Below are 14,621 nucleotides of genomic sequence, written 5' to 3'. Positions count from 1 at the left end.
TGACGGGTGACAGTTACAGTCTGCACTGCCCGATTCGGTAGCCGCTAGCCCCGTGCAGCATTTCACTTGAAGTCTGAATTAATCAAAACTAAATTAAGTTTAAAGTGTTGTTCCTTGGTCACTCTAGCCACATGTTGGTACTCAGCAGGCACACGTGGCAGCAGCTACCCCACCAGGCCGTGCAAACACAGAGCCTCCCATGGCCCAGAAAGTTCCATGGGACCGGGCTGAGAAAGGATTTTACCCCCCACTGTTTTGTTTTCTCTGCGTTTGTCTTTATGGCCACCTCCTACTTACAGTAATACGTTTTATTTTAATTTATGGTAGTGAAATAAAATTCCCTTTCAAAAATCAGTTATTCAGGCAAAAATAAAGCAACCTGACTTAAAGAACAGTAATAAAAATTAGAAAACATGGGAAAAGCACATGAAAGAGCACAGGACACGCAGACACAGCAGTAGCTGTGAAGGGGTTTGTGAATGACCAACGTTTGGAGCCCTGGCCCCAGGAGGACGCCCGCCACTCCCGCCGCGACAGGCGGCGCCCCCTTCCTCGCGCACGCGGCCCCGCACACCCACACTCTCGGGCCGCCACCTCGGCACCCCGCAGCGGCTTGTGCAGACTCTGGTCAGAGCAAGAATGTCATCCTTACACGACCCACATCGGGCTGTGTCCCCAGTAGCCGGTGAGGCCCTCAAGGGAAGGGCTGAGTCCCTGTCATTCATCCCTGAGTCCCTGGAGCTCAGCATGAGGCCTGGGACAGAAGAGATGCTGGGAATTAATGGCTGCCTCAATGAATGGAAAAGCAGTCCCTTATCTATAACCAGGACCCTACAATGTTCAAAGCGCTTCTGCATTCGTGGTGTGCTGACTCCTTACAGCAGCCCAGGGAGATAAGTCAGGCAGGATTACTGTCCCTGCCCGAGTCCCACAATGAGGAAGCTGGGCTCGAGGACGGTGGAGTGCTGTGCCAGTGCTGTGGTGGGCAGCTGGGGACTGGGGGCCAGCCCCGAGCCTCCATTGCCCTGCCTGTGAAATGGGGTGATTAATAACATTACCACTGTCTTCTCGGCTTTGCCATGAGCATCAAGTGGAATAAAGAATGGCAGGCTGATCTGCAAACTGTAGAGTGCCATCCAGAAAGCTTGAGGATGGCCAACTGTAGTCACGGGAGCCCCCCATCCGCAGACCTGGAGCTCCTGCGTGACTCCTTGTCTTACTCTGCTGGGAAGCCAGTCCACAGCCTTAGACGTGGCCGTGGACGACTATGACTTTATTCTGGGAGGGTGGGGCCCGAGCTGCTGGTGCCACCTGGCCACCATGTGGAGCCTGACACTGAAGCCACAGCAGAGACCAGAGGCAGTAAGTGGAGATAGCCATCCACTGACGCCGTTTGAGCCCCCGAACCCAGCTGTGCCTGAAGCTCTCTTACAGTAACTCAGTAAATGTCCGAGTCCTGCCTGAGCCAGCTGGAGTGGGGCCTCCTGACCCTCGCCACAGGAAGTCCTGGCCAGCCTGTTCTCTGAGCACTGGGGACGGGTGGGGTCTGCTGGGCTCTCAGCTTGAATGGTGAGGCAGAGCCCTGCCCTGCCCTCTCCACCTGGCCAAACCTGAGTGTCCACGCCTCCAAGCAGCCCCAGCCTCAGCTTCTCCTGGAACCCTCCTGACCATCCCAATCCACTTGCACCTTCCTGGCTCTGGGCCCGCTTCTTACTTGGAGGAGGAGAAAGGAGACGGATGCTAATGCTTCCTGACACCCACTCAGAGCTGGCTTGGTGTTGGCCACTGCAACAGAGGGCTCACTGAATATGCACACTGTGATCCTATGAGGGCAGGACTTTTGAGGAGACTGAGGCTCAGAGAGGTGCAGTAACTCACCCAAGGTCACAGAGGTTGAAGGTAGCAGTCAGATCCCCACAGAGATGCCCACTGACTCCAAAGCCCACGTATTTGCCCCACGCCCTCTCACTCGGCTCGGGAACATCTGGATACTTTGCTCTTTCCAGTTCCCCTCCTCCTGGTTCCTGAGGTTTCCCTGTCCAGTGGTCTCTGTCCACTCCTGCCTCTCAATGCCCCAAAACCACTTGTTACTCTCTCTCCTTCCCAGACTGCTCCCTCCTGCTCTCCCACTCCCCCCCAGCCACTCCCAGCATCCACTCCAAGGGACACAGCCCGCTCCTGAGCAGTGACGTGCAGCAGTAGCAGGCATGACAACCACTCTGTTGGGAGCTGCTCTGGGTGCCCAGGGCTGCCTGGCACCAGGAGACTGTCTGGGTGCCAAAAGGCTCTCAGGAAGTCCTTCCACGTCCTTCCATTGTACAGCTGGGCAGCACCCTTCACAAAGGGTCACTTAGCATAGAAGTGGGGACTCCAGAGCCAGAAGGCCTGGGTTTGACTCCCAGCTTTGACACTTGCTGGGTGTGAGCTTTGAGAAACTTAACTGAGGCTCTCTGTGACTCAATGTCCTCATCTGGAAAGGGGGATCATGATATTACCTGCCCCACAGGATTGCTGTGAGGATAAAATGAGTTAAACTTAACACATGTTGATATTAGGCACAGAACCTCACAGTGTATTATTATTAGTCAGCAGAATAGTGACTGCTCAGCAACCTGCCTGCCCTGTCCACCACCACCCTGGTAGTCTGAAGCCTCGCCCCCTCCCCAGGCCAATGCTCATGTATCAATAGTTCTTTCCTCACTAGTTGGTGGGAGCCAGTCAATGCCATTGCATCTAGTTTGCCCCAACATAGAGGACCACCGAACAGGGGGTCCCCAATCCACCTGGGCTTCTACTACCTCAGATGTCACTCTAAGCCCTGGGCAGGACCCCAGTGCCATTTATCAGACACAGATGCAGCCTGCCTTGGGCCCCAGGGCTGAGGGCCCAGAGCAGCCTTCAGTCGACCATCTGGGGTGGGTCAGCCACCCCACCTCCACGGAGGTGGAACCCTGGTTTCTGTCTCCTTCGTGGTCCCTGGTGAGGCCCCAGGGTGATAGGGATCGTGGCCACTCTGGAGGCGGCAAGGGGTCAAATGCAATGCGCAGTAGTCATGATATTAAAGTTTTGGAAACAGACTCTGCACATCATTCCATATCTGGGCCTCATTCATATACCGTGAGCCAGAGGGTTCCTCTTTACAAAGTTAGACAAAGCAGAAGCCCCCAAACCAGCCGACCCACCCACCAGAAGCCTCCCTCCCCGCGGGGCTGGCAGCGAAGGATACTGAAGCTCCTATCGGTGATGGCCAGGTGCCAGAGGTTGATGCGCAGGTCGTCCGCGGACATGTAGGTCTCGCAGTCGCTGTTGACGGAGATGGAGTTGATGTGGTAGGTGTGGCCGTTGGCAAAGATCCTCCGTGGGCTCACCTCCACCATCAGGTCCATGGGCTTCAGCACTGGCACCTGCAGAAGAGGAGGGTCGGTCAGAGCAGATGATGCAGGGAGAGGGTGAGGACAGCCAGGTGATGGCATCAGGAATAGCATGCCAGAGCTCGCCATCTAACTAGAGGCTGGGAGCACGTGAGAGGGTATCCGTCCTGATCCTGCAGACCTGAAATAAGCAGTGGCAGATGGTGAACGTCCATCATGCCCAGCCCTGCAGGGAAGGCTGCCTCCTGTACTCAGGCTCCAGGGATTTGTTCTGAGCCCTGACAAGGACGTTGATCATGAATAAGCAGCTGGACCCCTCTGCACCCCAACTTCCTCATCTCTAAAATGGAATGACAAGAGACCGCGGCAGGGCCAGCCCACTGTCCATGAACATTTGTATCTCCCTCCTATGACATGGTTGCCACTGGGAAGTGGCTGTCTAGTTGGGGACTACATTTCCCAGCTTCTCTTGCACCTGGGTGTGGCCACGTGATGAGAGCTGACCAACGGGATGTGAGCAGAGTGTGCCCAAGCCTCAGGATGGAGGCACATGGCATGGGGCAAGGAGGAGCCCACAGGAGAGCCAGGCGCCAACCATGCTGGTCCTTTCCATAGTGAAAAACACATTTCCATGTTTGTCTGTGGAATGCTGGGGTGTTTGTTACAGCCCCAGAGTCAGTCTGACACATACAAGCTCCCAAATCAGAGGGCTGGTGTGAGGAGCTGTGGAGTAACATTTACAAAGCAAATGAATTTCACAGGGCCTAGCTTCCAAAGCCCTGTAGTTTCAGGTATAGCCTAACTTTCTAAAATTACACATATGAATGTTAAACTTGCAAAAGACAGGAAACTTTCCCCAGGCTAAAGTCTCTGTTGTAGATAAAGAATTGTAACACAGCAAAATTGCTGGCTCAAAGGGCAGATGTTCTTGGTGCAGGTTAACCTACTGATTGATATGTTGAGAAAGTTGCTTGACTGTTATGTAAACATACTGAGGAAATTGCTGTAGGACAAGAAAGCGTTTGCTAAGAACAAGCTTTTGTTGGTGGATTGACAACTTTTTACAAATTAATGTGTTGCCATGACAATTATCTTACTATTCTTTTTGTAACCACCTATGTTCCTTTTCTGTAACTTTCTGCCCTGGAAAATAAATACTGGGAGAAGACCCCACTCTGGTGTTATTTTTCCAAGGAAGAATGCCTCTCTCTTGTGGGTTTCTGGAAAATTAACCCCTTCAGGGCTTCTCACTGCTCAGAAGAAATGGGTTTTGAGTAATCCTTTGTGTCTCCATCACCCTGAAGGAGAGGTGACAAGGAGCCCCTGCAATGGCATCACACACAGGGTCTTTGCTCCCCTCCATGCCCTCTGCCTGGAACACTCTCCCCCTTTGGACTCCTAGTGAACTCCAGCTCCTCCTTCAAGACTCGAGGCAACAGCCCTTTGGGCAGCGCAGCAGGGGTCCATGCCTTGCCCACCCCAGCAGCTGCACACATCTCTACTGGGATTCTCATTGTGCACAGCGGTGTGTGTTGTGCATTGTTCCAGTAAACTGTGAGGTCTTCAAAGATGCAGAGAGACAGACAGACACGGCCTTGATGATCTTTCCCGAGGCCTAGCCTGGACTGGGTGCTCAGGACAGGGAGGCTGGTGTTGCCTTCCCCATGTCACCCATGAGAAGACTGGATGCCAAGGTGAGCCTGACTCGTCCAAGTCCCAGAGTTAGGATGTGACGGGGCCAGGACTGTCACCCAGGTGTGATTGCACCTGAGGGTATCATAATGGAAATGTATATGCTCTAAAACCTGACTGCCTGCAGCTCTTACCAGCTGCTACCTTCAGGGGGGCTTCACCTCTCTAGCCCTCAGTTTCCTTATCTGTAAAAAGGGGCAATGGTGATGCCTGCTCAGGGGCTTCTCGGGGATCCTGTGAGTAAACACAGGTCAAGCTCACTTAGACTAGCGCTCGGTACACACACAGTGAGTTCTCAATCTGTGCTAGGTGCCCGCCACCTCCCCCGGCAAGATGATTAGGGGTGGTCAGGCCTCAGACACCTGGAAGTGTCTACAGGTGTCCCCAGAGTGAGCCCTGGGTAGGGGTGCTGCAGGGCCGATGGGAATTGTGCCCATGAGAGAGGTGTGAGGTCGGTCTTGGAGTGGGGAGGAGGACGATTTCTGGTGATGGGACGATTTCTGCATGGACATTTGTCAGCTCACCACAGGGCCGGTGTGCCCGGGCAGCAGTCACCACGCAGGATCACGTGAATCCAACCAGACTGGGGTGAGGGCGGGCCGTGGAAGATGGGCTGCTGGGACTCAAGTCAGGGAAAGACAAGAAGGAGACACACCAACGTGTGCACGTGTGTAAGAGAGAGACATTTCACATAGCTGTATGTGCTATGGAGAAATATATGTCAGGGTGAGGGGACAGGGTGACAGGGCAGCAGGGGCTGGTGCCGGCTTGGAAGGGGTGACCAGGAGGTGACGTTTGAGAAGGGGCTTGAAACGGGATGTGTGGGCTGGACTCAGGCAATGTGGGGCCGACGAGAAGAGAATCTCCTTCTCCCAGGGTACCTCCCCTGATCCCACCTCACACTACAGCCCTGCAGGTCCCTCATCACAGCCCTGACCAGCCCTGAGGTTGTCGTCTGTTCCCGTCTGTTTCCTCAGTGTCCTGGGGACCAGGTAGGGGTTAGATGTGTCTTCTCCTGTTCTTCTGTCTCTCTGGTACTCGGTCCAGGGCCTACCATAGAGAGGCCCTCTAGTGAATGAGTGAGAGGATGAATGCTGGGCTGTGTCCCTGAGCTCCCAGGGACAGCAGAGACAGGAGGTGACAGCTTCATGCTGCAGTGGGGTGATGAGCTCTAAGCAACTGTGCCACAGGTGCAGCTTTGCAACCCACGTGAGGTTTATTCATGCACCACAACACCCAGCATGTGTGTGTGTGTCTGTGTGCACACGAGTGACTATGTATGTGTGCAGAGTGGAAATGCATGTGTGCATGAGTATGTGTGTGCTCAAGTGTGCATGCACAAGTGTATGCCAGTGTGTGGGGGCACACATATGTGAGTGTGCATGAACGTGACTGTGTGTAGAGTGTAAATGCATGTGAGTGTATGCGTGGGTGTGTGTGCTCAAGTGTGCATGCATGTGTGCCAGTGTGCATTGGTACGTGTGTGTGCATGAGTGTGACTGTGTGGAGTGTAAGTGCATTTTGAGTGTGTACATATGAATGTATGTGTGAGTGTGCATGCATGTGTGCCAGTGTGGGGGGCTGCACACGTGTGTGTGTGCACATGAGTGTGACTTGTGGAGTGTAAGTGCATTGTGTGAATATATGAGTGTATGTGTGAATGTGTTCAAGTATGCATGCATGTGTGGCACTATGTGTGGGTACATGTGTGTGTGTGGTCAAGTTTGCATGCATGTGTGTGTGTGTGTGTGTGTGTGTGTGTGTGTGTGAGTATGTGCATCCATCATCGGTGTGCATGCCTGCCTGGCTCTGGCTGGTTTTCATATCACTTTCTCTTGGTCTATGCGCTTCTAGGCTGTATGCCTGGGAGTCGATGCTGGTGTGTCCAAGTCCCTCTAGGAGATCCTCCCTGTGCATGTCCCTGTGTGTCAGATACTCTAGATCAGCTCCCAACCTTTCCTTCCATTGAGAAGCCACCGCCCACCGTGGGGACCCCCATACTCTCTCAAGAGAGAGAGGAAGTCACTGCTCTGGAGGAAGTCAGAACATCGCTGGCCCAGCAAAGTCTTGGCATCTCAGTCTGCCTCCCCCGTTCTTCCAGCAACACTGATTTCTTCCATAGCCTGGGGACAGGTCACCCAGTGCTCTTGGCATTCGCTGCTATCCCCCAAACTAGAGTTCAAAGCCATTTTTTAAAAGAAGAGCAAGAGTGAAAAGAAACCTGCCTTGAAGGTTTGGGGATTCATGAGTAAAACATGCCCCACACTTCCAGAAGCCACAGTCTAGTCAAGGTTAGGGGCAGGAAGACAGACACATAAACACTAAGGACAGACGGTGTTGAATGCAAAAAGGCTAGAATGGACAGCGAAAGGAGAGTGATTTTCATCTGGCCTGTCTAGAAAAGGATTTACAAAGGTGAGGCTAGTAGGGTTTTAAACGATGAATAAGATTTCAGCAAATAGATAAGGTGCAGAAAGGCTGCCTGGGCTCTCATGGCCCCTGTGTGTCCCTCTGTCACAGCACTGACCACCAGTGCGATGGCGATTCCGTGACCATTTCCCTGGAGGGCTGGGAACACTTTGGGGGCAGGGACTGAGTTTTTACCTTGCTCTCCTCTGGGACCCCAGGGACCTAGCACAGGGCCCAGCAAGGAGCAGCTTCTCAGCAAGTAGCAGCTGCCTCCAGCATGAACCACATGGGTTAGTAGAAAGCTGTGCAGGGTTGGGGTGGCACGGGTGAGACAGGAAGCAAACGAGGTAAGATGAGGAAAGACTAGGATCCCCAAGTTCTTTCCGTCTTTCTTGTGCAGCCTCGGCTTATAGCGAAAGGTCTTGGGATGTGTGTGACTTACAGAGAAAAATCTCCAACACTGGGAGGGAAATCAGTGGGATTCCCACGTGCCACTGGCTCTGCCTCCACTCCCAGGCCAGCCACGATGTGATCACCGCATCCCTCCCGCCAGCTGGAACCCTCGTGAACTTGCTTGGTTCTCCAGGTAGAGTGGGGGGTACCATTCACCCCATTACTCAACATCAAAGGTAATTGGCTTCCCACTTCCTCAGAATTTATTTGTGCAATTTGCCAGTCATTTAGAGGCCAACGTGTTTAAACATTTATTTCTCCTTCTCAGGAACAATATTGATTACTGCTTTATGTTTACGACGGCTGGCTGGAGGCTCAGCACGTGTGTGTCTTCTAGGTCTCTTTGGGAACGTGCACGTGAGGCAGCCAATGTGTGCACCTGCTGTCATTTCAGAGAAAGGAGTTCTCATCTCCATTTTGCTGGTGGGGAAACTGAGGCGCAGAGCAGGGACATGCCCATGGCCACCAACTATCAGGGAATGGATTTGTCACCATGCGTCTGTGAGCATGGAGAGGCACTCACACCACCCCGCACATGCAGCACCACTCCTCGATGGGAGCAGCACACTTGGAGTTAAGAGATAAACCCGGGGAGGCAGGAAATCCACGTGATGGGAGCCCGACCCTTTCCAGTCAGCACCGAAAGGTGGGCCTGGACACCTCCCGACGCCCGCCCTAGCTCACTCATCAGCACTCTACGGTCGCTTCCTCTGAGCTGGGCGTGACCCGGCTGCTGGGGACACCAAGAAGACTTGGACCCAATCCCACTCTCAAGTGGCCAACAAGGCCTTTGTTTGCTGTGGCCTCCCAGTGCCTACAGCAAAGCAGGGGACACAGCACATGCTCAATAAGCCTGTGCTGAATGAATAAATCTGAACTAGCCATGCACCGGCAGCACCTTCAACAAACACGGGCAAAGCACCCATGCCCAGGCACAGTTCTGGAAGCCAGGGAGGGAACGGTGGCTTCTGCTGCCTCCTGCCCTGCTGGAGAAGGAAAGGGACCTGCTGTTAGAGGCCTTTCGGCATGACGCCATGAACCATGCCCACGGCTCTCCTGTGAGGCAGGGACCTCATGCCCGCTTCATGCAGGAGTCTGGGATGCCGACTCTGGAGCCAGACTCTCCTGGGTTTGGATCCAGCTCTCGGTTTCCTCACCTGTGAAATGGGGATGATGATAACAGTGCCTGCTGTGTAGGATCTGGTGAGGATTAAATGAGCTATCATAGCGAGAGTGCTTAAAAGACACATGCTCACTACGGAAGTGTCCGTTCTTGTTCCAGACGAGGAATCGGGGCTTGTGGAGACTCAGTGCCTCGCCCGAGGTCACACCGCCAGGAAGTGGCAGAGGCAGGACTTGAACCCAGGTCCCACGACTCCAGAATCTTTTTCCCATGTTTCACAGCCTCTCTGCTGGTAGAAATAGGAGTCCTTTTGCCCGTTAATCGTATTGGGGACAAGAGTTTGCCTTGGCACGGCTCTGCGACTTAACCCTTCTGGCCTCTTTTACATCACCTGCAGTCTTTTAAGCTGGACTTTTGTAAATGCCACAAACATTGCACACTCCAGGCCTCCCTCTATCCCTCGGCAAAGGGATCAGAACCCACAAGGCTCCACTGGCAGGTTGTCCTTCCAGCTCTGCCACTCACCCAGCTGAGCAGCTTTGACCGAGGTGCTGCCTCTCTCTGGGCCTCAGTTTCCCCCTTCGTATAACAAGGGATTATCTGACGTGTCTCCACCTTCAGGTGAAAAGCACTTCATAGACATGTCTCGCCACACCTCATGGCCACAGACCCCCAGAAGAAAGACGGTCATGTCCACTTTGGTGGCTAGGAAACTGAGGCACAGGTCAGGGAAATGTCCCTGGCCACCCAGCAAGGAAGCAGCTGGGCCAGGATCTGACCCTGACTCTGACTCAAATCTCAAAGGCCCTTCAAGTTCTAAAACGCTCAGAGTTTAATAAAAGAAGCGTAAACGTGCTTCCCACTTGCCGGAATTCTGTGCCCAACATCTCACCTGCAGTGACGTCACCGTGGAAAGGTCCTTAAGTTTCCCTTCTTCATCCTTTAGGTTATAACCCTCGGGCCTTTTATCCCGTTCGGTAATCTTCCATAATTTGATAGTTTTATCTTTAAAAACAGAACAAAGTAAAACAAGACACATAATTCACCACCAGGACAGAGAACAGAATATCCACTTCAGTGAACTAGACAATGACACACCAGTCCAGAAACGATTTAAGTGTCCTCGGACACGTGGGTTCTTTCTAATTGTGTCCATTACGTGTCCTGATGCGACGGACATCTGCATAGGGAGCACCCGTCCTCACTCTGTGCTTTCCCCATAACTGAACCTTAAGGTGAAATTGCTGGGCCCAAGGGCATGATACTTGAAGGGTTGTTACCAATCTCTCGACTGATTTCCAGGAAGACCATACCAGTGTAGCTTCCTACTTAGTTGAGTTCTTCGTGGACAGAAGAGGGTGACCTACGTGCTCTTCCTAACTAAGCAGCGTCCTCCCGTCCAGGACCCAGCTCTCCAGCGGCCCTGCTTCCCTGGAATCCTGCCAGGAACATCACAAGAGAAATCTTTAGTAGCTGTGATGTTCATTTTATGTCAACTAGGCTGGGCCACGTATCCATCTATTTGATCAAACACGTCTTGAACGTTGCTGTGAAGGATTCTTTAGATGAGATTCCTATTTAAATCAGTAGACTTTGTGTAAAGCAGACAACCCTACATAGTGTGGGTGGGCCTCATCCAATCCACTGAAGGCCTTAATAGACAAAGACTGATGCCCCGGGGGAGAAGGGGCTGCCCAGTGGCCTTGGGCCTTGAACAGCAGCTCTCCCCTGAGCCTCCAGCTGCCCTGCAGACTGTAGACTGGCAGCCCCCCAGTCACATAAGCCAATTCCTTAAAATAAATCCCCCTCTCTCTCTCTCCAGTATACCCTGTTGGCTCAGTTTCTCCAGAGAACCCTGATTACTACAGTAGCCAAAACAAATACCACCATGTCCAGGAGAAGGAACAGAGGAGAAAGTTGATATCAAGGGAGCACTTGACAGGTGCCCAAGGTCATGCTATTTATTAGAAAAGGGAGAAGCTGAAATTCAAGACCAGGTTGGGAAGCATTTGGGGGATGGGTAAGGAGCTAAAGCTGTCCTTTCCTCCAGAGAGGCAGAAAGAAAGTGACATCTCTCTCAAATTATTGCAAAAAAAGGAGCACATATATGAGGCTCAGAACCTGCCGGATGCTCCTGCCCAAGGTGGCCTGTCCTTAGGGAGGGCGTTTTATTGCCTCCACTGCTGTGCAGGAAAGGCCCCACTGGTTCAGGTGACAGGTTTGCTTAGCATGATTCCATGCCAGGCAGCCCTCAAGGGACACGGGTCCTGCCCGTCAGGAGCCTGGTGGGAGCACACAATGTGAATGGCAGGTGGCCAGTGTGGGACAAGCTTAGGGTCAGCAGGGGTCAGAAATGTCACAGGAGGGATGCCTGGCTCAGCTGAGAGGTCGGGGAGGCTCAGTGGCAGATGACACCCAGCAAAAGCTTACAGGACAAGGTGGGAGTTGTCCAGGTGAGTCTGACCAGTTTTAGAAAAGCCTTAGAGCCCCGCCCCCCCCGAGGAGCGTGGGCTTCCTCAGGGAGGGCACAGGCGACTTCAGCCCGCAAGCCTCTCACACACTGCGCTTGTGGTGCTCGGGGCGCTGGGCGGCCGTCATCCGGCTGTGTCCCCAGAAGGGAGCTAGGTCCACCCCGCTACACAGGAGAGGTAACCGAGGCTCAGGACAGCAAGGCTACTTCTCCGAGGCCGCAGGGCCAGGACAGAGTCCAGGTCTGGCCCCCTCATCAGGAATATCAAGCTCCCTCCACCCCAAGGAAAAGTGTTCACAGAGATGTCCATGACGGTGCCATGTACAGTAGTGGGAACAGCCCAAGTCCCAGCACAGGGAAAGCGCGGCAGTGCTGGGTATTGACTGGGCAGGGCTCACGCGCTGCTGGGGCACCGTCTGCAGGAGGGTGGCGGGCGGGTGGCTCACCGTTGGCAGACAGCAGCGCGCGGGCGGCGTTCTGCTGTGGCAGCCACTTGATCTTGTTAATTTTCTCCTCTATCTCCAGGCTCTTGAGGTAGTCAAACTCCGGCTCATGGCTCTGGAACGTGCTATAGACGTCGTACTCACCCTGGCTTTGAGGCGCATTTTTACTCTGCAAGGAAACCCCAGGAAGGAGCCTGAGCTCCATGATCAGCAAGGGCGGGGTGGGGACCGACCTGGGGAAGGGCCCAGTGGCTGAACCTCAGAGGGCCCGACACAGCCACAGTGACCAGGCACCAAGCAGTGCCTGTGGATCCAACTCAAGGGTCAGGGGAAACTACACTTTAAATGGCCGGTGACACGCCATGCGGCTGTGCTGAGCCCCACCTCCCCGCTAGTCTGATAGGTAAGAACAAGCTGGCTCACACTGACTGAGCACCTACTGTGTGCCGGGCACTGAGCTAAGGGCATCCCACACCTCATCTCGTCCCCAGGAGTGCACAGTAGGGTGGCTGCGAGGGTCACGTGAGCCAGTGAGGGAGAGTGAGACTCAAGGCACGTCAGCTCTGGGGACGTGCTCAGGCACGCGTGCGGGAAGGAGACTGTGCCTCAGCTCTCTCCTCCCCTCCCCACCCCTTGTCCCCCTGTCCTTCCCTTCCCCTCCCTTCTCCCTCCTCCCTAGTTTCAGGGGTGTCTTCTGCCTGTAACCCCCAGCACACATGTGATGGGGGAGACGCCCCTCTCTGAAGCCGGGTGGCACGTAAGTGACAGACCACCGTCCTGGAGTCAGGCAGGCTGGATCTGCTGTTCAGCAACTGGGTGACTTCTCTGAGTGTCCTCATTTGTAAAACGGGGTGTCGATCCTCACCCTCTGGGGTGAGCAATGGAGAGTAAATGAGAAAAGTGTACAGAACACTTAGTCAGGTGCCTGCACATAGTAGGTGCTCAGGAAATGGGGGCCTCTTATCACAAGGTTCGTGTAGCGTTTCAGAAATACACCCCTGGGTGGGTTGTCCCAGCTGGCTCCGGTCTTGCCCAGAATTCTGCTGGACAATGAACCCCACAGGGACAGGGTGGGGGTGGGGGCAAGGGCCAAAAGGTTTCATTGGAGGCTTACGCTGGAGCAGCAGCTGGCTCTGCCTCGTCCTGACAGTGGCTCTGGGGTCTAGGACAGGGTGTGGCACCCAGCAAGCAAACATCTGCTGGGTGGAAGGAGCTCAAAGCACAGCTTTGCAGCCCACTCGGTGGACTCCCACCCTGGACCTGCCCACCCCATCCCTGCCTCCCCATGGCACCCCTTTCCCACCAGCCCCAGGTACCCTGTGGTAGAGGCAGGGACACAATCCCAGTAGGATGCCCCGCAGTACCCTGTGGGTTAAAGGCCCCCCCATAGGTTACAGTGTGGCCCCCACCAACTCTGCCCCCCACCTCCCACCTGCCCCCTCCCCCCACCAGACCCTATGGCCTCGCACCTCCGGTTCCCGCTGGAAGATGACAACCCGGCCACCCTTGTCACCGGTGGCCAGCAGCTCTCCAGTGTGGTTGAACTCGACAGTAGAGATGATGTCAGCTAGGAGGGGAAAGAGACAGGACACAGCGGCTGGTTGGACCCCTGTGTTTACCAGGCTAATGACAGCAGTGCAGGAACCCCGTGCCAGGCCCCACAGCCCCGGGCAGGGCCTCCGCTGGGCAGACAGGAGCCCGAGGGGTGGGGAGCGTGGACGGGCCGCACAGCACCTGCAGCCTGGCTCCCCCACCCCCTCTGCTGGCTGCCAACAGAGACCTGCGTCAGGGACACGCTTCACTCCCCCCTCCTTCCCTTCCTTCCAGAAGTTCAGAAATTTCCTTGGGTGCTGAGCAGGTGGTTTGGATGTCAGCATCTGACACTCACTAAGGCCTCCCGCTTCCCACCCCACACAGCCCAAGTCCGCTGAGCTGTGACGGACACGTGTATGATCTAGGCTGGGACCAGCTCAGGACAGGGAAGGGAAAGGCTATTCCACCGGGCGGGAGTGGGGCAAGCTTCTGGGAGGAGGCCATGCTTGGTGGAGACTTTGAAGGTGGGCAGGCGGCATGTGGGGGTGGGACAGCATGGGCAAAGGCCCAAGACAGGTGGCCTGCACAGTGTCTCCACTGGACCCCTTTGGCCGGGAGCCCAGCCGAGGGAAGGGAGGTCCCAGAACCCCACAAACTTCAGGGGACTTGACACAGGCCTGGGGGCAACCATAGTGGCCGGCCGACTCTATAGTAACTGGACACTCCATGGGACTGACGTGGCATCTGAAGCCACCTGGATGTGGCCTCACTCTCCTGTCTTGAACCTCCACCAGGCCCCCATGCTCTGGCCACCTCAGGCAGGCCAGCCTTTCCCAGCAGCTTTGTAGACAAACAAGATGCTCCTCTGCCAGGGGCTGCTCAGGGCTTGGCACACAGTAAGGTTGGGGTGAATCATCCCTGCCCCATCAGAGCCCAGTCAGGGGCCCCACCTCCAGCCAGGCCTCTGGATCTCTCCCCAGTCTGCGCTTCTAGAACGCTGAGCTCCCAATACCCCCTGTCCGTCTTCCCGACCAAGTTTCCTCAAGGTACTCAGGAACCCTCCTATGTGGTTACCCTATACCTGGAGTCTTGGGCTCCCAGGGATGGCCCTCCTGCATGGGCAGGAG

At 54.8% G+C, this 14,621-nt stretch overlaps 1 protein-coding gene across 2 annotated transcripts in view; it reads right to left on the bottom strand.

Annotated features, from left to right (window-relative positions):
- PPP2R2C (protein phosphatase 2 regulatory subunit Bgamma) overlaps nucleotides 1-14,621 on the bottom strand; it is a 147,227-nt gene that overhangs the window by 42,115 nt on the left and 90,491 nt on the right. For both annotated transcript variants that reach the window (XM_063107596.1, XM_063107597.1), the window contains exons 2-5: nucleotides 13,431-13,528; nucleotides 11,965-12,130; nucleotides 9,941-10,053; nucleotides 3,227-3,404 (exon numbers count right to left, since the gene is read on the bottom strand). In XM_063107596.1, the coding sequence (XP_062963666.1) occupies nucleotides 3,227-3,404; nucleotides 9,941-10,053; nucleotides 11,965-12,130; nucleotides 13,431-13,528 (555 nt within the window). The remainder of the gene's footprint in view (nucleotides 1-3,226; nucleotides 3,405-9,940; nucleotides 10,054-11,964; nucleotides 12,131-13,430; nucleotides 13,529-14,621) is intronic.

Source organism: Cynocephalus volans, chromosome 9, assembly GCF_027409185.1.
Source record: "Cynocephalus volans isolate mCynVol1 chromosome 9, mCynVol1.pri, whole genome shotgun sequence".
In the NCBI taxonomy this organism is placed as follows: domain Eukaryota; kingdom Metazoa; phylum Chordata; class Mammalia; order Dermoptera; family Cynocephalidae; genus Cynocephalus; species Cynocephalus volans.
Note: the sequence above shows the minus strand (reverse complement) of the source record. Positions and strands in the feature narration are given on the sequence as shown.